This window comes from Passer domesticus, chromosome 7, assembly GCF_036417665.1.
Source record: "Passer domesticus isolate bPasDom1 chromosome 7, bPasDom1.hap1, whole genome shotgun sequence".
In the NCBI taxonomy this organism is placed as follows: Eukaryota; Metazoa; Chordata; class Aves; order Passeriformes; family Passeridae; genus Passer; species Passer domesticus.
Genome location: NC_087480.1, coordinates 53622349 through 53647912, shown reverse-complemented (window position 1 = coordinate 53647912; position 25564 = coordinate 53622349). Strand labels below are relative to the sequence as shown.

The window sequence follows — 25564 nt, the reverse complement described above, 5'->3', positions numbered from 1 at the left end:
TCTGACAGCTTGATGGATGTCTGCTGGCACAGCTACAGCCATCAGGAACTGAGTTTTGACAAGCCTCTCACATCTCTGTGCTAACAGAATTTAGTTTCACAGATGCAGAATTAGCAGCCCAGCATGATTACACACTTCAGCCTTAATCCTGGGAGGTACAGCTGGCATGGACAATGGCTAAGGAAATTACCTTGGAAGATCTAAATTGCCTGGGGCTTAGAAGCAGCAACAACAATAACAAAATAGTTGTAAAAAATGTACCACTGTAAAGTACAAGAATATGATCTAATGACCTAGGAGAGTTCTGTTAGAAAAAGCATCCTTACTCAGAAGACAACAGGAAGACAACACCACAGGATAATTATGAATCAACACTTGGCACAAATAAAAATTCAGCTGCAAAATTCAGCTGTGATCCTAGGTATTTTCAGAAGAGATAAGCATTTTTCAATCCCATTATACAAGGCATTGGTGAGCCTGCATCCAGAACAACCATGTCCAGAAAATATCAACTCAAACAGAACGAGTTACATGCAAAAGCTATTCATTCATCAAAGGAAAATCCATCTTGTTAGCTACAAGAACTTAGCTGGTTAAGCCTAGCAAAATGAAGGCTAAGGAGAAAAATGACCCTTAGTAAATATCATGGGGATAAAAATCAATGTTTAAGCTGTTAGACAAAATTACAAGAAGCATATAGAAACTTGCCATGAACTTTCTAAGCACCAGAAGGGGGAGATCGTGGAACAACCTTCAGCAAAATCCATGTTATATCCCTAAACCAATTTCTGTTTACACCTGCACTGCTGCCTGGGCCACCCTTTCAGGATCCTAAACTAAGAGCTGAAGTGCATGACTCCAAAACAAGAAACTGAAATAACAACCTATGTCAATTTATGTACAAACATGAGAATGGACTTGTACCTTTTCCTCCCAATTTACAGTGCACAGCACAGCATCAAGGCAGAGAAGGAGTGCTATTAACTTTGATTCTACCCCATGACAGAATCCTGCATCTGATCCCACATCAACAAACAACTTTTTTCAGCTTACCTGCTTGTCCAGGAATTCCCTCGTATCCTTCTCGATGTGGCCCTCATAAAGATTAGTTGTAAGACTCATTAACCCAATTTTGGACAGTCCAAAATCTGTTAGTTTAATATGACCCATTGAAGTTATCAGAAGACTAAAAGAGAGAGAAGTAAAATAATACAACATTCATTTAATTGTTTCCCAAAAGCAATTTCAAACAAAAAGAACACAAGATAATGTGAAGGACAATCTCAGTGATACATCCCCATTAAACACCTGGAAAAAACCTCCTGTGCAGCCAAATATCACAGAGCAGACAAGGCAACCAGGAGTGGGACTACCTTCTGCCAAAACACCATCAGTGTAGCAACATCTTTGGGATAATATACCTGAAGACATTCTTCCCACGCTTTCCCAGTGCCCATCTGTTTCTACATCAGTAGCAAGAGATTCCATAAAACCTCCTCCATGTCAGATGCTGTTGATCAATGGTGTCTCCAGCCCCCATGTCCTGTTACCTACAGAGAAAGCCCCTGAAGGCCTGGGTCTGTTGCCTCTGAGGGCCCAAAGACTTACTTATCAGGTTTTAGGTCACGGTGAACAATCCCATAATTGTGTAGGTACTCCAGTGCCAGAACAGTCTCAGCAAAATACATCCTCGCCATATCAACGGGTAGGGCACCAATGTTCTTGAGCAGCGTAGCACAATCACCTCCTAGAAACAAAACATTTGCACATATGGCATGTTGAAATGGCAAATATCAGCAAGAAACAACAGCTATGGGTCTGCAGTACAAGATCAGACTATGTTTTCTAAAGGCTGTCTCTTACAACCCTGTTAGGAAGAATTCTGAAGATCTCTCTGTACTCTGTCTTGAACTTAAAACAAATACTAAAATCTAGGAAAATTGAGATCCATATATGTTGGGCAGGCTTGGACAGGAATTGTACAGATACCATTTGCAAACTGCAGGAAGCCTTGAAGAAAATAAGTCTATGGGCTCGTGATTGAAGCTTCCTTGGGAACACTGGCCACACATTTCAGTCGACCTTCATTTCTACTTGCAAAGAGGAATTAATATTAAAATTTCCTATTGTCAATACATCTGATTTCATTCCACTAATTTATCTGAAAGAGCACTGATACAATAAGTATAATCTTATTTCTCAAACATTCAGTCAAGCAAGCCAGGCATAAGAAATTAATCCTATCCACCAGTGGATATTGCTTATAATAAGATATACTGATAAAATAAAATCAAATTATATTTCAAAGTATAAGCAAACCAAACAATGAAAAAAACCAACCCCAGCATAAAATGACACTTTATTTTTTAAAAGGCGGCTAAAGAACAAAGACTTATGTTTCTTAAATCATTTTCTAAGTGGAATGTCAAGCAAATGTGCTATGGATCCAGCCATACCATCCCACAGGAGGGAGGGAGGGTTTCCTTTCCAGTGAAGACTGGGAAGTTCATGCTGACTTCTAACCTCAGCAGTGAGGCTCAGCTCACTGCAAACGTATTGTATCAGTCCCAGGGATTCACAGACCCCTTTGGAGGAGTGGATACCAGCAACCATACCTTCCACATACTCCATAACCATGCACAGGTGCCGCTTGGTCTCAAAGGAGCAGAACATGCTGACCACGAAGGGGTTCTCAGCAAATGTCAGAATATCTCTCTCCACAAAGGCCTGCTGGATCTGGTTCCTCAGGATCAGGTTCTGCTTGTTGATCTTCTTCATGGCAAAACGCTGGCGGGTGGTCTTGTGCCGCACCAAATACACCGCTCTGCAAAACCACCAAAGAGAGAGGAAAAAGTCCATTTTGGTACAAACTGCTTTGTTGTGGGTTTAGGTTTGCAGTTCTTTGTGGTTTTGTTGGGGTTTTTTAAACAGTGATGTTACTCTTTTGAATGAATCCTGACAGACTTATCCATGACTCCAGAAAATCCTGTTTCAGTGGCAAGCTTCCCTAGAAAAGAAGGAGCCCCATGATGCTTCCTTCCCAAAGCTACTCCGCCTTCCTGAACAAAGCAGCATTTTTGCTGATGTGACAAACAAGGAGATACCTCAAACACCAATGTCACAAATCTCCATATGCACCACTGCAGAGCAGCATGTAATTTTCAACACTACAGTGACCACTTTGCTTAAAAAATTGTCCAAGATCTATGGAATCAGCAGGAGTTCTTTCCAAGCTCCATAAAATTAATTTGACGTAGTGCTGTGACCAGGGATTTCCTTCAGTAAAGTATCTCTTACACTTCTATCATTTGCAGATCATTAGATTCCTTCACATTAATAATACAGTTTGCAAATAAAATTGTCATCCAGTCTGCCTGCCTTATTGAATCAGTACTTGTTTCCTTTTCTCTGGAGTACATTACATTTAACGTGGTATTGTGTCTCACCAGCCACTGGCTATAAAATAAACCCAGGATAAAGACATGTGACTAACAGCAAAACCACCACTTTTCTCTCCCCTTTTTACAAAGTTACATGGGGCTTGTGCAGAAGTATGACTGAAGAGATTTAAAATCTTTTTGTCTCATAATGACTCTTCAACATGCTCCATTGTGTCTTCACTCACTAAAAACCCATGCTTACACTTTTTCCACATATAATTTTTAAAAAGTGATTTGTTGTGAACTAAGCACCCATTTCCACAAAACGTTCAAGCACATGCTCAAGTTTTGTTGTTATGACCTACTGAGTATCACTGCTTTTCAGTAACAGCCTAATGACCTCACTGGTAAGGATTTATGAACTGCAAAGAGTCAGGAACTGCCTTTTAAAATTCTGGATAGGTTGGTGTGTGTGGTTAAAATTGTAACTGACTGAATTCATACTTGATTCTTCAATGGATAATAAAATCTAATAGCCTTTCTCGTGTATTAGTCCTCACAGTAGATTTACCCCAGTGTAACTCTAGCACTTCTTTTAGCATTTCAAGGGCTCACAAACAGCCACATATGTTACATATATAAACTGAATAAATGAAAAAATGGCATCTCCCAGAAGAATGCAGAAGATACAATAACTGTGGAACGTCTGTAAGACCCAAGTGAAATTACTTTATGCTTTGGACCCAACAAAACCCAGACATTTGCCAGACCTTGCTGTAGCCCTTTGCTGGGTAGGACAATAATAGCATTTTCTTCTAATTGAAAGTCTAAAAGTCTTACCCATAAGCACCATTACTGATCAGTTTAATGGTTTCAAACTCTTCTTCAGATGGAGTTTTCTTTGACTGGACGGAGGCCCCACGGCTCTGGGGAAAGACAACAAGAAAATGAAAATCAGGGGCAGGAATGACTTAATTCTATATGTGTTTTTTGTTGTTTTTTTTTGTGGTTTTTTTTTTTTTTTGTCCTTTTCTTCTTTAAGAACCCATTAACTCAAATTCAATCAATTTCTGAATTTCTGGAGTCCTCAGCTTTAGGACAATTGTCTGTATCCATAGGGTGTTCGCAGATTCCCTCCACAAATTATTAGCACAAAAAGTCAGTGGACTGTAAGATTCAGGCCTTTCATTAATATTATATTTTTTAAAAAACAATAAAATGAGCATCTTTGAAACCTAGCCAGCTACATAATTAAATTTTTCCAGTGGTTTTACTAAAGTCAACTCTTTTCAATACCCATCACATTTTACAAATGTAGATATAAAGAATTCCTCCAGATAATTTTCATTTTTAACTCCAAAAATTAAAAAAAATCCACAAAACTTGGTAATAATGCCTATTTGCATCTTTTAAGCATTTTACCACCACCGTATAAAGATTTTCACATTTTTATGAGCATGTACTCTAGTTTTAATATGAGCTTTTAAATGTCTGCACTTTTTTTTTTAAATTACAATTACTCTGCCTTATAATTAATTCTTTACTGTAGACTACTTCTTTTGAGAGAAAAAAAAGTGCTAGACAGAGTGAGTGTATTACTGCTTTACCTCGACTGAATCATCTGTCTCGGGAGTGTCTGGGCTGTCATAGCTATTCAACTGGGCCATTTCTGAAAAGAAAGAGGAAAGATTACTCCTAATAATCTCAATCAAACACTATTCTCTTTGTTTATGCAAGAAAAACAGGATTTTAAAAGATGCTTGTAGATGATGAAGGACATTTTCTCCTTCTGTAAAAAGTCACCCTAATTATACAGTGATAACCTTTAACATCTTGTACTCTGCAGGCAGTATTATATATAAAGATGAATATAATTAATTGTTCTAATTTCAGCCTGACTTACTCTAGATAGTTTCTATAATAAGTAAAAGCAATAAATGCATGTTTGGGGAAAGTGTTGTCTAGTTAATATTAAAACCTATTACACACATATATGTCTGCACATAGCCTGGTGGCATCTCTGTGCTCTAAGAAGAAAAAGGATCACATTTCAAGCAGCTGTCCTCCACGTGACGTGGCTGATTCTGCAAAACGCTGAGCAGCAGCAAACTGGGGGAAAGTCACTTAGTTTGGGCTACTCAGCTGTGGCAGGAGATGCTGTAAACTCTGCAAACCCAAATCCTCCCTTAGCTTCGAGTCTCTGAACAGACATCACTGACATTTCTGGGTGCCCTCCTTACAGAAAGGAAATAAGGCACCTTGACATCTCCCCACATTTCCAAAGAAAATTTGACTTTAGTAAGGGAATTAGCAATGGAAAGGTTCTCTCCCATGACAGGGATCAAAGGAAATTTCCCTTTAATGTCAGATTTCAACAAATGCTATTAAATTGCATTTAGCAATCTTTGGTAGAAATTTTCCCGAAGAGCTCTTCACTTGAAGTCAACCTGTCAATGTCATTCCAGTAAACACCAGAGAAGTTAAACTAGTCCCAGCCAGACTACTAATTTATGTTAAAATTATGCTCTCCTGAGGTAACAAGAAGTATATTCAATCACTGAAATATTCTGCAGTAACCTCCAGTCTCTGTCACACTTTCTATTGTTGCTGAACAAGCTGTGCATGCTCAGAAAACTTGTCATTTCAGCCAGCAAAGTGCCAGGCAGAGATATTAACTCACTAATTCTAAAGTTACGATCTTCTGGGCCAATGTATGTCTATATTAAATTTACCATATGCAATTCTGGCACCTTACAGAAAAGCTGTTTCTGTCCTCACACTGCTCTCTTCAGTTTGGCTGCTACACAAGATGTAAAACTTCAATCTCACCTCCAGCTAAAAATTCATACTCATCATGGTAATCTCATGGAAACCCACAAAAAACACACTTTTCCACAAGAGACAATCAAGTGGGATGACAGGATACTTTCCAACCAGGCCACTAGCAGGCCAGAAAGATCAGAAAAATAACAGGTAAATTTATTTTTACTGTCCAATAGCACATAAAAACAGTTAAATCCTACAGCCATTTTCTAACATTGTTTCAGCTATGATACAGGAAGACATTATTAACATCATAAGTAAAGAACTGTCACTACTGATGTGCCATCCTTACCCCAGCAACATTCCTTTGAGACACAGGGCTGAAAAGGACAGTCTAGGATTTGACAGCAAACAGGAAAATAAGGAAAAATGGCCTAGAAATTCAATCAATAAAATAAAAGCATCCTTCACCTATGTAGTGACCAGGAGATCTGACTATCTTTTCAACAGTTTGGAAAGTACATAACTAGAGTCCTCACCCTCCAGGGGATCCCTGGTGAGTCCCAGCTGGCTGATAATGTAACGAGGAATGTCACATTTAATTCCTTGTCCTTCCTTGGCATGGCCTTCTGCAGCTTCCAACAAATGGTAGAACTCTTCAGGATCAAACTCCTACAGCAAAGCAGTGAGAGACACAGAGAGAGGTAAATGATACAGCTTTACAATTATGAAAGGTTTCTCCCCCTTAGAGGGGAATCCTCAGAAACATCCAAAGGTAATTCTGGGCTCAGCAGCGATGCAGAACATTTCGAGTCACAACAAGCAAGGCAATGCTTCCCACTCTGCTCTGCAAAACCAACAGATAATTACATCCCACGGGGTGTTCATGGGTTTAGATCTGGAAATCAAAACAGAACAAGGACTGTAGAGACTTTCTACAAACCAAACCCAAACTTTCAAAATGTCCTCTTAAGTGTCAAGTGTGGACACAACCCCAGTTTTGTCACATTGAGACGTGCCAGGGAAAGGTCTGTGATGAGAGCTGAGGCACCACCTTCTGCCACCTCCATCTGACAGGTGAGTTAACCCAAGATAAGCCTTTCCTGCTGTCAGTTATCACTTCTGACCCAGCCATACACCCACGCAATCCTGCCACTGTCCTAACCTCAGCAATTGCTCATAAAATTCTTAATAAAACCACTTTCTTCATAAGAAATACTGCTGGCCCTATTTCTTGTAGTCTACAGTACAGGATCACTTCAGCAGCTCAGTCATGGTGCATGTGCTCTCTTAGGCCAGAAAAGGTTATAGAAGGTGTGATCTCTTGCACTGGACTAAGAGATATAGTAGAAAACAAAAGACAAGCTTTGGGCAGCAGGAGCACTCTGCTTAGGAACAAGTTCACCAGTTCACTTTAGCTCTCCCCACTACAAACCTCATCATTCACCAGCAATGAGCAGCTTCGCCAACTCTTCAAAAATTCTCCAGTGAAATGGGAGGGTGAAAGGGGAAGAGTTTCAGCAAACAGCTGAGCATGCACAGACAACAGTGAGGGCATCAGTAAAGAACTGCTGTGTGGTCAGCAACGTAAGAGAAAAAGAGCACAGAACTGCAAACAAGAAAAGGAAATTAGAGCTTACAATGATGTGAAGAAACCTGAACAGAGAACAGATGCACTTTTCCATAACTGCTCCAAGCAATGCTGCTTGGTTAGATGCTGTCACCAAAGACAGCAACAATGTGAGAAACAAGGTCCTTCCCACCTCCTCTGGTAAAGGTTTAATCAACACTCTCAGTAGTGGCAGAGAGCAGAAGCCAGACCAGAGAGAACAGAGAGAGAATGGTCACCAGTGCAGTGAGAGGGATGCTGGAGCTGAGGAAGGACTTCTTGAGGTCCTGACAACTGCAGGTCATTCATTGGTGAGTAAAGGAGAGAGGGAAAAAACCAACTTGGTGACAAAACCCCAAACATACAAAACACTAAGGAATTATATAAATTCCAGTTCTGACTTCTTTATGGTAGGTTTAATCATTTGAATACAGGAGAATGAACCCTACTAAGGGGAGGTGGGTGCTATGGAAAAACAAACAAAACAAAACAAAAAAATTAGATACTTTTTCCCAAAGAAGGTTTTAGAGATGCACAAGCACACTATCATTTTCTTGAAGCCTCAGAGATTGTCTGCCAATAAACATTTCGTAGTCCAACAGGTAATGCAAAGACAGAAGCCAAATAACTGAACTTTGGAATACTTAAATATTTTTGACTGCATTAAAACAATCACAATCATCACAAGCACTGTCTATATGGACACTTCATTTACAAGGAAGAAAGAAGAATGAGCTGTGTTACTAAAGTTAACCTTAGTTAACCTTAATACTAAATAATAGAAAAACTTTTTATAAATTCACATATACCGAAGCCAAAGATTGAATTACAAAAAAAGATATGCTAAAGATAAAAATGAAAATTAGTTCTCTCAAAAGCTATTTAAATGGTTGACCATCCATTAGTATATTTCTTGTTTTATGGGACAAAAGGAACATAAGTATTTAGTTCTTCATGTCAACAGATTAAAATAAATATTTGGGAAAAAAATTGCTACAAAGGCAATGCAGGTTCAAAAGAACAGGTAACACTAACCCACAGATCCAGATATTATTTCTATACTTTGGAGTCTGGCCACTTGATTGTCAAGGTTGTCACTACATACTTTGCAATTCATTACTCAAATCTCAATGACTTTGCTGTTGCCACCTGCTCCCACTCACTTTGCAGAACATCAGGTGGAGAAGACATAGAAGAACCTGGAGACCTCCTGATTTGCAACTAAGAGCTGCCTTGAGTTTGGAATTCTACAGGTACAGACACGGCCTCACAAGGCTTTCTGAGGTTCCAAGTTTTCCTAGATGATGAGTGTACACAAGCAAAAATGACAATGGTGAATGCAGCAAATACAAACACAGTGAGTTTAAATTCATCTCCTTTCTCCATTGTCTTCACTTCCAAAATAAATTTTGAAGAAGTTATGGAAGATAAGTGGGAGTCACAAAAACTCATCTAAATCACAAACATGGTTTGAAAACCAAGGAATTCCCAGTTTGAATCGAGCTGTGCCTGGGATTTTCAGTGCAGTCTGGTGGAGATTTCTTGAATCAGTAAGTGAAGGTATCTGTCCTGCTGGCTGTGCAGCCAACTTCCATAGGGTGGCCTTCCCAGCAAAGTGATCCATCTGACAGCTGTGGAGGAGGAATAAGGAACCCTCCAAAGTCCACTGGTTCTCAGAACTTTTGCAGGTGTTTCCAAAAACTGGTATCAAAGACTGGACCACTCTTGTCTACTTTGTCAAAGAAAGCTCCACAAAAGTAATTCATCTTCCAGTGACTCCAGGGATAAAAGTCACCCACAGACACACTGACCACAACATAACTAACATGTTAACTGTGCTTTTACAGCCAGCCACAGACCCCTAATCCAGCCAACTTTTCTGATGTCTCAAACACCTGTAGCATCTCTGTCACTTCTATGTCCAGAACGAACCACCACAAGTGTGCTCTGACACACCAGGAAATTTCATCCTGTCATTACCTAAGTTTCCATTGTAGGTTTGTGACACTTCACAATTTTTGCTGACTTCCCTACACTCATTAATTTTTCAACATTCTTTTGAGATACAGTCACTGAATTGAACCCTTCCAATTGGGTACACAAATTTCTATATACACTGAAGGTTTATATTAGCCCTGTTGCTATGTCATGAGTGAGAACACAGGTTTTCAAGATGCTTCTCCACCATACCAAGGAAATATTTTGTAGTTGCAGAACTTGGGGACACAGTGGCCTATTTTGGAATTGCCTAAACAATTTTCAGCATTTTCTAGTGTTAAACTCAAAAAATGCATTATTATTAAAAATAAATTTAAAAATAGACATATTTCCTGTCAGAAAAGAGTGAGACTTGCTTTTGCTTGTATTCCAATAGCACCAAATAGGATTTCAAACCCAGGCTCCCAAATCTCCTTGGATCTCACACAGTGTATCCCACTGTGTGTTCACAGATGGAAAACCTGACACCAGGTTTCACTGTTGCTGGGTCTACAGGAAGGGTTTGAGTCCCAGAGCCCCAACACCATTTATGTCATGGAACTCCTTCCTTAGTGACAGCTCTTCCCTAGCACAGCACCCTGGACACCAGGCACACCCCATACAGACATTTACAGGCTCCTTACAGTAACTATTAACAACATGAGGAACATTCAGTGACATCAAGTAGCATGGAATGATGTTGACAGCTACATCTGGCCTCTCAGCCATAAACTCTATACTAAAATATAACTTAGCTGCTGATGCAGCTGACAGTCCATTGGAGAACTACTTCTATATTCACGCAGAAGCCACTTAGTACTTCTTTTTCTTTTTCAATATAAATTTATTTTTCATCAGTGTTTTAATGAGCATGTGAAGGTCTCTTTGAAGGCTTTGTGTCCCTTATCTCCTCAAGTGCACAGCACTCTGCAGAGCCTCTGCCAGGCCCACACTCACCAGGCACTCGAGCAGCCGCGCTGGCCGCGCGATGATGATCATCAGCTTCTTCACCAGCTGGGTGACGAAGGCAACCTCGGAGCTCTCGGATCGCTCGTGGGCCTGTGGGAGCACAGCAGCACGTCAGGGTCCCAGCACTGAACTCTGAATTTCTCTGTCACATGCTGAATGCAATCACCAGCTCAGTAACCAATCCAGCAGCAAAAGCACGGCTGAGTCAGGGCAGGCTGAGCTCAGCTTGCTCAGGGATGCCAAGGTACACATGGCTTTTCCATCACTTCTGACTCACATTATCATGCAAGAGATATTTCAAAGGCTCTATTTGCAATATATCACCTATCAATTATAATAGATACAATGTGGGCTCAGTTTATTTTTTAAAATGAGAAGAGGAATATTGATTTTTTCAATTTTACCTTCCACACAACACTGACATCTAGGCAATCACTAACAGACACATTTCTGAGCTTTATTGTCAGCTAGAATTTGAACTAGAATTTCTCTTCATCATCTAGAAAGACTCAATCTCAGTTTCTCCTTTCTCAGTTTTATCAATCCTGTTGAATAACTCCAGCATTACATTGTACGTTATGCAGGACCAAGCAGATAAGCAAAGAAAAGAGCATATAAAAACTTAATTCAGAGGATTTAGTCCTGTCTGTTACTTCACCAGATTTCAGTATAAATTCAAATCTTAGTTTCAAGATGTATGTGTGTATTTGTGTGATGGGATGTCTTTTTACAACAGCAAACAAACCAAAACAAAAATAATTAAAAAAAAAAAGAGCAACACAAAAAAACCCTCAGAAATTACCCTTCAATGGCTACATGATGATTTCTGGAGCAGAAATATAATAGCATTTCATTGCAGACGCACAAAAAAATGGCAATGCAAAAACTCCTAAATAAAGTACAGCTATTTTTCCCCAAGATCTAAAAATTGTGCTTTAACACAGCCACAGATATAGAGTTCAGAACTTAATAAATGAGTTTTTGCTGGCAATGAGCCAGTTACTTATACGAGTGATATTTTATCAACAACAGTGCAATAAACTAAAAGGTTCATTTAGTGTTGTCCATTAGAATCACCTAAGAAGAAGACATATTTATATGTCTTTATATGTCTGAGAAGTCAAATCACACTGGTGACCACCTAAAAGAGCAATACAAACACAGGGAGCAGAAATTCAGAACTAGAGCACCTTATCTATATCTCTGATACTTTGCTGCCAAACAAAAAATATTAAGAGGTTCATTATTTTTCATTTTGACACCAGTCACAATAGAAGTGTTGACTGTGTCCTTCGGCACTGGTTAGCATTGGCTGGAATTTAACCTTGAGGAGAATGATGTACCTGCTGGTCCATTATCTAAAAACAACATCAGAGGTCCTTCCTGGCTATAGAGCCTTAAACAGAAGATTATTTTAGAAATATTGAAAGAAGCTGTGATTTATTTTCGTAATTTAAAAATATTTTTTAAAATTATAAAATAGAAAATAATCACAATGAAAATGATAAATAGTCACTTTGTGTCCACTAATGCGTTATGCAAACTTACAAGTTACTATATGAATTTTAGAAAGAAATTAATGCTTTCATATTTTAAAAGCCATTCCAGATCACCAGAAGTTAGCTGCACTGAAATGAATAGATAAAACATCAACAACTTTGTATTATTTTAAATTTGAGCCATGCAATTGGAAAGTCCTTTTCTCCCCCCGCCCACATAGGTTATATTATACAAAAAGTATAATATAATAGATATAATTCATCATTTTGCATCCATTTGTACTGTTAAAGAGAACTTAGTCTTTTAAATCAAGCCTTTTTGTTTTCTCCTATTCTCATCTCTGACAATCCAGGCAAAACAATTTAAAAATGCAGCTAGTTTAATCAGGTGTCTGTTTTGAAAATGAAAAGCTAGACCATGACTGCCAAGTGATACAGAAAAGCAAAAGGAAAAAGAAAAGAAGCATTCACAAAAACCAAACACAACTTGTAACAGCCACTCAGCCATCATCTCTGCACAGCGCTGCTCCTCCACGATCCTCAGGGAAACTGCCTCCTCCTCTTTCCTGCTCCCCCAGGACAGCCCGGACATCCCGACAGACTCCTCGTCCCCGGTGTCCCACGGACAGAGCCCAGGAGCAGGAGGTTTGTGCAGCCAAGCACCACCTGCCACTCCCATGAGCCAGGTGCCAGCTGTGCCAGCTCAGCAGCGCGTCCCCAGCACCATGTGCCAGCCTCCGGGCTGCTGGTGGCATCTCAGGGCTCCCCTCCCGTCCCCAGGAGGGCTTTGGGCAGGGGCTGGTGCCATTCCTGCACACACTGCTGGTGACACGTGCTCAGGAGGTAGAGATGGGTAATTTACAAACCGATTCCCTCATCTGAAAGACCCATCCGTCACTAACTGTGGCTGCTGGGGCATGAAATTAAAATCACTGTCCTCCCCTGGGCTTCAGCAGGACCAATAACTGGGATATGCAAGTCACAACGCTGTAATTGAGCTAATATACTGATGGAAACCAAAACAATAGACCTGCAAAGCCAAGGACTGATAAATTTACACCCGGGCTCCTCCTAAGAAAGCAGCCCCAGCCAGAATATCCATTTGCCAATATGCAGCATCAGTCACTGCTGCAGAACACTCATACCCTCCCCTGCTCCTTTTGTTCCATCCACACCTGTAATCCTTCACCTCCCTGCCCAACTGGCTACACCTAGGCTACTTCTATCTTATTGATTCAGCCAAGGAATAACTGCCTATATATAACCTTTTGTTCCTCAGTAACCTGAGATTCCAACCCATGGTAACAGGTAAAGAACTGAATGTCACATTTCTTTTTTAGATCAGTGCTTTATCTTATTTTTTTGTATTTCTACTTTGATGTGAAATGTAGCATTCAAGTTCATGTTTTCCAAAATGAAGAAAATCTCTTAAATTCATTTTTAGTTCATGATTATTTCAATGATGTGATAAGTTTCTCTGGCTAAAAGACAGTATTTCATGCTCCAAACAAGGGAAAAGATCTCATTTGCTATAGCTAAAGAGATTTGTTGGCATGTTATTACAAAAGCCAGGATCTAAAAATCTTCCAAAAGCTTTCTGTTTTGGTGCGTTTAAACAGCTCATTAGCTCATTATTTGCATACCCAAACAGTCTGTTTTACATTTTTACTCAAAATACAATATATTAAATCAAGTTTCCATTTTATAGTTTGAAATGCTGTGCAAGTTTAGTTCATTACCAGGTATCGGAACCTACACAATAAAAAGGAATTTTTAAGAGAGAGAATCCATTCTTTCACAGTAAAATTGTAAGAAAATCTGTGGATATTTCTGCCACTTGCTGGCCTCATTATTCACCAATAAAGCATCTTTCCAATCTTTCAGTGTGTTATAAAAATATACCATAAAACTCCATAGCCTGCTACACAGATCATACAACTCCCAAGCTGAACAGCTCTTTGAATTACCTTCTAATTGGTACTCTTTATGTACCTATTATTTATAATACTTTACAACCTAAACAAAGGTTAAGATCCTGCCATCAAATTTGGAATAGCTTAAATTTGACTCCAAAATGTCCTGTGTTTCAGGTGAGTCCTCCAAAAGAAATAGTATCACCAATTTCTATATATTTTGACTAAAATGTTCCAATTATTTCCTTGCAGAGTGCAGTCTGAAGGGCAAAGCACAGACTAGGCAACCAGAGGAAACAAGTGGCTCTTAAATATTAAAATCAAAAAGATAAGCTAAGGAACAGAAAAATACATAGGACAGGAAAAAAAAATAGAGAGAAAGAAGTGGAATGAAGCCTTTGGCTTTTCTCCCGTGTTTTTAATGTCTTTGTTCTCTTCCTTCCCAGCCTGTTCTGCCTTCCTTGCCTCTCTAAACTTTCCTTTAATCACCTCTAGCCTGCCTTACTTCCCAGAGTAAATCAATCACACTGAAGAGCTGACCCCTCTCTCGCCCCTGCTCAGCAGGAGACGTTAAGGAAGAAGAGGGCAAAGAAAGCCCCAAATGTCAATTCCTGAACAAGCTCAGAGATGACCATTGCATCTCCTCTAATCACAGCTCAATGACACCTTCCCCAGTATTTCAGAGCAGCAGGAAAATGCCTGTAGGATCAAGGGGGAAGGGACATTTAAGAAGTGTGTTTTGAGGATTTGTTCCGAGCGAAAGGGGAGAAAAGGAAAAAGCTGATTTGTCTGACCCACACCTCCTCTGAGACCCTGATTAACCTCTTCAGGCCAGAAGACAGGACTGAAAATGCAGACTGGAAGTGGCCAGCCCTAATTTATGGCTCTCTCAGTTCCTTATGGTGTAAGAAATCACTGTCCACACACAGGAGGAAAGTCAGGGAGAGGGAGAATTTCAGGCTCCAAGGATCTGCTACCAGAAGCAGTAAAACACAGTGTAGTCCCCCTGTGCCCCTGAAACGTAAGGGATTTTGCTGAGCATACAAAGTCACTTCTAATGAAACCTTTCCAACTTCCAAACCATCACCCAAACAGCCCTGATCCATTATTTCACAGCTGACATGTGCAAATACTCTGCTTCCAGACTCTGGAGATAGAAGAAGGATCCACAAGTGGTTACTGGTATCCTATAGGCAGACAATCATATAGCCCCTCAAAAGATATTCCCTACCTCTCTTGGTATGTCAAAATTATATTCTCCATCCAAGCAGAACACCACAGATCCAAACATGACTCATTTTTCTCTCAAGCATAACAAATACCAGAAAAATTACAGCCACACTTACATAAATGGGGCAGCCAAAAAATTTAGCTGATACAAGAGAAGTTTCTGCAGCTTTCACAAAGCTTTTTAATACAAAAAATGTATATAAATATAGTATTTTTACTCATTTTCCTTTTTCTAATGGCTGAAAAGAGTGGCAAAGGGAAACAATCTAGTGCAATTCGTGCCAGTGGGTTGGCAAACTGATCAATAATGATAAAATAAAAATAAAATTTAAATCATAACAGAAAACAAAGTATTTTAGATGTTCTATTTCCAGGTGTCTCTGTGGTATTTGCTATCTGAGAATGCAATATTTATAAATATTATACATTTTATAAATATTTATAAAATCAGTTTTTTCAGCTTGCTGTATCATTAAAGCAGAGGATTAGGAAAATATTCCTAAACAGAGGTCTGGACTCGGCAATTGGCAATAGCACAGACTCTTCACAACAGTTATGGCACAAATTCTAAGAGATGTTTGAAATTTAATATTGTTTTCCTTTTGAAGGGAAAGAGCAATTTTTAATGAGTAGCTGAAGCATACTGAGAATGTATTAAAATTACGCCCCCTTGTGTATTTTCATATGCTTTGAATGCCACAAAACACATCCAAGTACTAAAAACCCACAACTGCATTATGTTCAGCTCAAGAAAATCTTTTGTGAAAAATCTACAGCAACACTAATAACTATGGTGTTTTCACTCCTTGAAGGCACTATTGTAATTAATATGTTATTCAGACTCCTAAAGTTCATGAGAAAATATTTCAATAATTTTGTTCAACTGAATAAAGCCAATTTTCATAAATGGTAAAGACTGCCTTTGACTTACTCATATTCACATTTAATTTCTGTAGAAACAAAGTTCACAGGTGAAGTGATTTACTCAAATCTACCCACAGTAGATCCTGTTCCAGGAGACTGGAATATCTCAGATCTCCTGACACCCCCCACCTGCTGCCCCTCCCCTGGAATAAACACTGTCATCATAAAATCAAAGCTCCAGCTTATTGGTTAATGTTTCAATCAAAATAATATATTCTACTTTCCAGAGGACACTTACATCCTGGAGAAGTTTCTCTAAGTTTTCCTGCAGCTCATAAAAGTATCGAGAAGTAATAAGACCTTCACGTGATTTATCTAGGCAATCTCTGGCCAGTTCAATAACTTGATGATGAATGAAACTTAGGACCCCATCTGCTAATTGCAGCACATTCTCAGGAGCATTTGAGGCAATAAACTCAGCCAGCCGTTCTTCCATCTGTGCCGTGGCCTGAAAGTGCAGAATAAAGAGAAATTACTCCTGAATTTTACTAAAGCAGACCTTAAAGCATAAACAAATAGAGTGCTACAGTAACATTTGCAATACCAAATTGCACAAGGCTTAAAAAATATTCCAAAGTACAGTAGTATTTCCTGAGAATCAGGATAGCACATCAGAGGCAAAAGTTATGTTCACATGAGCAAACAACAAAAATTAATCAAAACATGCTTTCTGAAAATGTAAATGACCGTAAAAATATCTTGGTCCTGAGGCTGTATTCCTCCCTGGGTCTCCAAAGTAAGGGTGTAAGATGTGAGGCAGTTTTCAGAACTTTTAGACAAGACTGTGGAAGCTGAAAACCATTGCCCCAAGCAAGAAACACACAGCGTTTCTATCACTATAAGCCCTGATATCCTGTCTCCAGAGAAACATCTATTTTTGCTGGTGGTGGAACAGGAAGGAATGGCCATATTGACAGCTCTGGGATACACAATCTTCTACACTCATTTCAATGAGATTTTAACTTTTAACTTGCTTCCACAGGTTTCATTATTCAGCTTTTTAAAAAGCCAAGGCATGGCACTTCTCACTCTTGTGAGAATTTCCTGTGCCAACAGAAGACATCAGATATTTAACAAATATGAAATACATAAGAAAAGATAATTCAGCCTTTTCATCTCTACGTATACTAAATCTATTTCTTCTACTGCAGAATTAAGATATGAAGATAAGGAGCCAGCTTCAAATTCTCAGCAAACTTCACTGCTTGGAAATGGGATGTAAGAGCTGGACTCCTTCTCCGACCAGCACTACAAACTAATTCTGAGCTTGGACATAAGTTCATTGAATGCATTATTCAAAAAGGGGTTCTTTACCTTTGGAAACCTTTCTTTGTACACATGATTCATCATTATTATTTCACTGTCAAAAGAAACTGGAGAGCGACCAGGGCTGGAGGAGAAAAGAAATCATGTTATCATTTACACATATCACACCAAAACTTTTCAAAACCCAGTGCTGATCATAATGCTGCCACATTGACTGTAGCCCTTCCAAAGCTTTGAGTTCACTTCACTGCTGTGCAGATGCTGGACCTCAGAGAAGATCCTGGCAAGCAGTGGCAGTCTGCAGTCTCCTGGAGACTGCTGACATCCCTGTCCCCACATGGGCTCTGGCAGAAACCCCCCTATTTCATTTCCAGTGAATGCAAACCCTAACACAGAAGCCTGTAAAACCCCAGTGCATTTATTGCAGATGTATTTGCTATTCCCCCCATTCTGTGACTGCCCTCCATGGCAGCAGGAGCAGCCCTACTTCAAAAGAAATCACAGTGAGCTCTGGAGTCTCCAGTGCCAGAAGGGAGCAGGGCAATAGGAGGTAAGGAAGTTGAGATGATTTGTTTTCCTTTGTCTGAAGGATACTGCATGAGCACTGTTATTCAGCTAAATCTTACATATAAAATAAATACCACAGGAAACAGGGACAGAGTACTTTTATGAAAGCTGCACTCCCTTGATGCACATTACACCATGGATCCATATGCAAGAAATTTTAAGGCACACCAAAAAAACCAGGACAGCAAATCTTGATGAGCTGCATTTATGTTACTGTTTGGGTGGTTTTTTTAAAGAAGGGTTGCATCTTGTTTCATCACATCTGATGGTATGCAGGGCTCTGACTCACTCTGCCACCAAGGACAGGCGGATGAGGTAATGCAGATAATCCCCAGCTACAGATCGCCTGCAGCACTCACTGCTCCAGCTACCTTGTTTCAATGTTCAAGACAAACAAGGGCTTCAATTATTTGGCATCTTAAGTGATCACTGTCTTCATGATTTTAAGAGTACTAAATACTCCTAAAAATACTCTATGTCAAAAGATACAATTTTATCTTGAATGCCTTCAAACATTTCAAACTCTGAAGTGAAGGATGAAATCGATCTCTCTAAATGGAATAAATGCATTTTAAACTTGGAATGCATTACAGTTACTACCTTCCTGCTAACCTATTTAGAGCACAAAACATTCTTTTGGCAACATATATTAACAATTCAAAGAAAATTTAACTCATTGGGTTACAGAATGTAGCAGTACCAAACTCTTTTCATGCCTTGTACTGAAATTCCATGAATTACATCATGTCTTGTTTTTATTACTGCTCAACCCTTAGCTTGAGAAAATGCACTTCAGATTAAATCTGTCACTGAGTCCTTATGCTGAAGAAGGAGAAAACTGGTTTGGATGTTATGAATAGCAAGTAAAAAGACATTTTCATCAACTTCCCTTAGCTTGGTAGATAGCTATTTTTAATCAAGAAGAATTTTCTTTAAAAAGAAACTTACATTTCTATTCACATGTAATGTATGACATAATTAAACTTTCGGGTAAAAATATTTAAATTGCAGAGTTATAAGCAAATTCCCCTGCACATCTAGCCTACTATCCTTATCCTTTTTTCTCTCAAGATCAAACATGCTGACACAAGCACCATACTTGTTTACTGGTACTTCATATGGAGATGGAGGACTTGGTGAACACAGTTACTGAAGAATTTATTTTTCTCTGATGTAATTTTTCTCTGTGTGATCTAAGTGAGGTATAAATTACAAGTATATATAAGCCCTTTGATACTTACACAGAAATTCTGAGGCACACACATACTTCACTTTAACACTAAAATTTGCACATGCTTGAGTATTTGCTGTCTTAAGGCTACAATAAAACATGAGGGATTTTGCCTTTTGCTTTCAAGGCACTTTATTCATATGAATACAGGAAATTAAGGGCTCTGCAGAAATCAGGCTACTTGAGCTGTCCTGCCAGCAGATGTAGCATTTCCTTAGGGAGAACCATGATAGGAGAATTTACTGTGTTTGCTTTTGTTTACGAAACAATTTCTGTGCACACCAACTGGCAAGAAAGTGCTTCCTTGGGCATTTGCAGTTTTGTCTCTCTCCTCCTACCACTTTCCACCAACCAAAACAACAGAGTACCCAAAAATCTCTGGACAAAACTTGGGATCAAGGGCCACATTGTCATCCAAAATAAAATTTGCTCAATATACCAGGTCAAATTGTCTAGCTGACTATAGCAAGACTGCAACATAATACAACCATAATTTTTAATGTTGATCCTCAGCTTGGGAAACTAAGGAATTAGCTGGATACCTGACTAACTAAACCAAAGGCTGCCTGTCAAGCACTGCCAGGTGAAAAAGGAACAAGGACTGGAGAGATAACTGAATGCCACCAAGGGAGAACACAAGGAAATTTAGAAATAATATAAAAGGAATTTAATACGTTTTACTGGCATGACATCTTTTCAAATGCAAAAGCTTCACACATCTACCCAGCACCAAAAATTTCACAGGCAGAACTAAACCGGTCTAACATTTCAAGCCTCACAAAAGAACAGATTATTTTCTGCAAAGCAGAGGACACATGCTGTGCACGTGCATAACATTTTAAGACAAAAGGCAGGCTCCTTCCCTTTTCTCGGTGCAGATAGGTAGGTCAAAGAAATTATTATTGTCAGTGAGTTTTCCATTTCAGCAGAGCAGACATTAGAAGAATAATATCTGTCCCCTTAAGCTTAAGAGCAGAATGAAAAACTACTCTCTCTTTTCCTCCCTCCTTCACGCTTCCTCCACTTCATGAGACAACGTGGAGGTGGATTTTCAGGGATATCTGTCTCCCACAAAGACTTCTGTTGCCTTCAACCTGTCAAAACTCATGTCTCCTTATCTGATGCTTCAAAGTGAAAATAGCTTACAGAGAGCTATTTTGAGGAGCAACATTTACGCAATAACTTAAACCTTACAAAATTTAGTTTAAGGATAACTAAATAAAACAGAGATGTTTATGAATAGGTAATTTTTCCTTCACTATGATAGCTGTACTTACTAGGAAAAAGCAAAAAAGCTAAAAGCACTGTGTTTCCCTCTGCTTCCACCCTGTATATAAAGGTTTAATTAGGTTGTATTTACAGGACATGACCAAAGTCAGCTCTCATGGGAAACTTAGAACTATAGGCTTTAATTTTCTGTTATTTCCAGACACACAAAATAAGGAATTTGAAAACTATAGAGCTGAAGTTGGATAAAGTAGGCACTAAGATAAGCCTTCTGCTGAAGGTGAGCCTTCCTCTTCTTCCAAGAAATAAATATGAAAGTTACATTAATACTAGAAGTCAGAAAACTCCCCCAGCAGCAGGGGCTGCACCTTCTGTTTTCCAGTATTTCAGGGGTTCTATGCATGCCAGCAAAGACTGAGACTGCTTTAGAATGAAAGCAGAAAGTTGGAGTAATAAGCAGTGCAAAGAACAAATCAGGATACACCGTTTTCTTCATAACAGAAAACCACAAAAAAGGTGAGTGAACCAGAAAGTTAATAAATATAAAACCGATCACTTTGAAGAACCTTTTCAAGTAAAGTTCACAGGACACACTGTCTTGAGAGGGGAAAAAAAAAAGACCAACATTATCTGTAATGCAGTCAGAATGTGTTTTCAGAAGGAACAGATGCATTGTGCTGTAGAATACAAAACTATTATCTTTTTCCAAATCCATGGGGATGTGAATCCCTGCTCCACAGCTTGTGGTGGATGGCACTGTCTGAGAGCAGTGTGAAGGGATGAACCCAGCACGATTACTCAAGTGGTTAAAGCTGCCTCAGAAGTGCACTGAGATGAGAGAGCCCCACAGCCTGCAGGATGAAAGATAAAAATGGGCTGTGTGGGCCACTGGTTTTCACAACACCTATTGCTTCTTGGGCATTTTATCATCAGGAGTCTTTTTTGGTGTTTTCCAGTTGTTTTGTCTGTGTATTCTTAACGGCGGGATCCACAGTGCTAAAAGTCAGGCTGGGGGATTGCATTTAAAAAGCACTACCCAGCAAAGAGATGAAGAAGGATGATCTCATCTACTTCAACAATATAAAAATTCACTGCAACAATCTTCAGCCCTTTTTACCTAGACAACATTATCCTGAAATACAAAAAGAGATCAAGAAAAATGGGCAGATTGATGGGCTGAGTGACTGCACAAAGGCAGCTCCTGAAAAAGTCGCTATTAGTTAACTCTACTTTTATCTCTGACATTCTCCACACATTCCCACATGTGAACAACTGCTAAAGATGACAAGTAAAGAGAACTGGGAAAAGATGGAAGGCAGTATCTCTTTAACTTAAAAAGAGTAATGATGCCAAGTTTAGTGCAAGTATTCACAACTTTTCATGTATTTTACTCCAGGGAGAAAAGACCTTGTTCAGCTGAAGCCCAGGATTGATCTAAACAGAACAAATGTAGCCTGGGGATCTCCCTGTTGGTCAACAGCTGGAAGGATTTGAAGGTTATTAGGAAAAAAAAGAAAAAAAAAAGAGAACAGTTGAGAGATGATATTTAGGAACTACTTCTGCAGGTAATAAAGAATATCTTCTTCTACTGAAGACACATTACAAGCACCAAAACAGGTGGGTCACATGGAAATATGTTCTTTGGCTGAGCACGTGAGTACTGGATCTTTTTGAGACAGATGAGAGTATATGCTCCTGGATTTTTCAAGCAGCTTTATAAGGATGTCACATCTTTGCATTCCAGGGCTGCTCTCATGTTCCCTCCTTCCCCCTGCATAGGAAAGCAGCTGGGAAAGAGCCACTGCCACTTCTTCAGGGCAGAAATTTCAGGCATTTCAAATAATGCATGATTAAATAAAAGATGAGTATCTCCAAGGCACAGTGGCAGAACACCTCAAGCAAAGCAGAGGTGCTACCAACCTGTCAGTGCACCCTCCATGACTGCACACTTTGTTAGTTTTATCATCCAGTTTGATCATTAAGAGTGCTCTGTATGCATAGAACATTTGCAGATAGGTACAAGGAAATGGTACTAGCCAAAAAAGTAAGTGTATTTTTCCAGAAGTTACATCTAGGCAATATTCTATACCTAGGAGCATAAAAGGATCATCTGACACTTCTAAAAAAAAAATATCTTGGATTAGAGAAACAAAAAAACAATCTCAGCATTTGCCAGTGACATCTCAAAATGCCACTTCCTCTCTCAAAAACAGATGTAAGGCTGCAGTCATATAGGATGGAAAATGAATGCACATTAACAATGACACCGTCTTTTAAATTATAAAGCCATGGCTGCCAATTAAGGGAAATGTCTGATGCGTTTTGTTCATCTGCTTTTCATTAAAGCTGATCAAACAAGACCACTGAATGAAAAAAAAAAAAATTTTAGGAAATTACTGCTTAATTAAATTCAATGTTGAAAAACAAAAGCTGTTCTCAGCTTTTATTTTTTAAGTAAGTGAAAATATATTCTCACCAAGTGAGGTAACTCTAAAGGGGCAAATAAACAAGCTTTGTGCAGTGAACAATGTCTGGTCTTCATGTGTTTCAGCATTTGTTCACAAGCACAGGCTGCCCTCTGTCAAAGAGGGTTTTTGCTCCTTCAACCACTGCTGCAGTTGGTTGGATTGACCTATCCATTTTCCTTGTAGGTGCAAGGGCCAGCATGAATTCTTGGTAGTGGCAAGGGTGCTTTAGAGTCACACAGCATCACAGTACTGGCAATAAGCAAAATGAAAACCAAATGAGGCACAGTGAGCTGCAAAAATTAAATTACTTCATTCTAAGCTTTGGAATACCAATAAGACTGGACATTTTCACACCAAAAATCAGTGAGAGAGCCAGAAAAGGTATTCAAGAGAAGAGGAAGATTAATCAGTTATATCACACACTGAATTAATCTCATCCCACCACAAATTATAAACCCACTCCATGATCAGTCTGCTTCAAATTGGCTCAAAGAGGCAAGATTCTCTGCAACCTAATAACCCATACCAACAAGGAAGAAAATAAAACTGGGCTCTTTACGTGATCATGTCTATCATTCCTGCATTAGCAAAAGTGTCTTCTACAACATGATTACACCTGTGTTAGAGGACAATCATTACTTCAGCACGTGTGTCTACAGGAGCTGCCTCACCTCTAGAGAATTAGTACCACTACAGCTACTCTACTCAGCAGGGGTCAGCACGAGGACTCAGGCAGGACTATGGTTCAAAGGGACTTAGTACAAAATTTATAATTAGTCTGTCACTAATGGCACTGAGGAGGTCTCTGGCTACGTGTGCCACTACCCACAGTACTCACCTGCTCCTGTAGATTACTGTGTAACTACACTTAGCAGGTCCATATGCAATTACCATGCAGCCTGCACTGAAGTTCAGAACATACAAATAATTACAAATAATCCTGAAAGGTCAGCTCTGCCATGACACAATATTCACCATGGGTTTTGTTACTATCCTGGCCTGTTTCACTTCCTCCTTTTACAAATTCCATCCAAGTCCTGAGCTGGGCACACTGTTTCAGCAATTCCAGCTGGCAGAGTTTTTTTGAATATTGTCCATTAATTTAAAGGTGATATCCACCTCCAACATCCTCAGGTGAATGAAGACTACACGTACTTGAACCCTGCTTGTAAAAAACCTTTTCTTTCACAAGGTGTGTCTAGACTTTCCCTAGACTTTCATTCACTTGGTCCAGCAGTAAAGGCATTGCAAAACTTGAGGCTTTTGCCATGACACAAAACGTTTGTGGATTTATTCCATATAACTGTTAGAGATCTGCAGAAAAATTTCCCAGAGAGTTTGTGGAATCTCTGTCCTTGGAGATATTCCAAAGCTATATGGACACGATCCTGGGCAGCCTGCTTGAATAGGGTTTTGCACCCTAGAGATTCCTAGAAACCTCTAGAGATTCTTTCCAACCTCAGCCATTCTGTAATTCTGTTAAAGATGAAATTCGAGTTGCTTCTGCTATTATGTATGGAGAAATCAACTACACAAGGAAATAACCTGGACAGTTAACTTTGAACAAGTTCTCTGCACTAAAAGTAAAATTATTCAACTATTAATGCAACATAAACATTTTCAGTGCTATTACAAAATCGTGCTGGGGTGCAACTCCATTTCAGGTTTTGACTTTATCTACTCTGGTTTTCACACCCCTTCAGAAACACTGCCAGAAAAGTTATTAGAAGTGGTTATAACCACATCCTTATGATATTGCAGCAAAATTCTGAGAAGAAACTTCACTAAAGGAAATCTACACGCTATGCATTTCGTTTGAGACACTTGCTGATCATGTTTTCATACAGTTACTGTGAAAATACAAAAGCAGAGTATACCAACCACTTCGCATTCCAAAGGCTCAGCAATGTGATAAAAAATACTTTGTGTCAGATGAGGTTAGTTAAATGCTGATTAAAAGTTTCAAACACATGTAACAAAGCAGCTACAAATAACTACTCTTAGATCTGAAAGCACATATAGAAATGCAATAAATGTGTCCAACATCTTAAAAATTTGACAAGCAATCCAAAGCTCACCTGAGACTGCGAGACCGAGGCCTCAAGGCTGGAGAATGGCGCCCTTCCTCATCAGTGATGCTCTCAGTACTGAAATGCTTTGTCAGGAAATGAAGTTCATCTGCCGTGGGCTGAAAGGGCAGCTGGTGCAGCTTCTCCTGAGATGAGCATGATGACTGAGTACAGAAAAAAATACAGAAAAGAAATGCACTAAACGCATGCATAGGGGTCAGCTAATGAATGGAAGAGGAACGGATTCTGCCAGACACTGCGCACTCCAGCGGAAAAGAAAGCTATTTATCAGACCAGGTGCCTCTTTTTACTGTTCTCATCAGGCTAACCAACCCTTACAGTCAATGACAGAGCTGGTGAGATCAGGAAAACTTTAGGAGAGGCTAGGGAACCACTGTATCTGATTCTGGAACCAGCACATCTGATCATGCAGATAATTTACTATCAGGAGACAGAAAGGAAGGCACAGGAG

The 25564-nt window shown here is 39.3% G+C and overlaps 1 protein-coding gene across 10 annotated transcripts in view; it reads right to left on the bottom strand.

Moving 5' to 3' along the window:
* MAST2 (microtubule associated serine/threonine kinase 2) overlaps positions 1 to 25564 on the bottom strand; it is a 185574-nt gene that overhangs the window by 23872 nt on the left and 136138 nt on the right. For 8 of the 10 annotated variants that reach the window (XM_064428754.1, XM_064428744.1, XM_064428749.1 and 5 more), the window contains 10 exons: positions 25102 to 25256; positions 17579 to 17654; positions 16503 to 16712; positions 10687 to 10788; positions 6683 to 6815; positions 4988 to 5049; positions 4221 to 4306; positions 2616 to 2824; positions 1609 to 1747; positions 1054 to 1186 (listed from right to left, as the gene is read on the bottom strand). In XM_064428754.1, the coding sequence (XP_064284824.1) occupies positions 1054 to 1186; positions 1609 to 1747; positions 2616 to 2824; positions 4221 to 4306; positions 4988 to 5049; positions 6683 to 6815; positions 10687 to 10788; positions 16503 to 16712; positions 17579 to 17654; positions 25102 to 25256 (1305 nt within the window). The remainder of the gene's footprint in view (positions 1 to 1053; positions 1187 to 1608; positions 1748 to 2615; positions 2825 to 4220; positions 4307 to 4987; positions 5050 to 6682; positions 6816 to 10686; positions 10789 to 16502; positions 16713 to 17578; positions 17655 to 25101; positions 25257 to 25564) is intronic. The other 2 variants (XM_064428746.1, XM_064428748.1) reach the window with 1 other exon arrangement.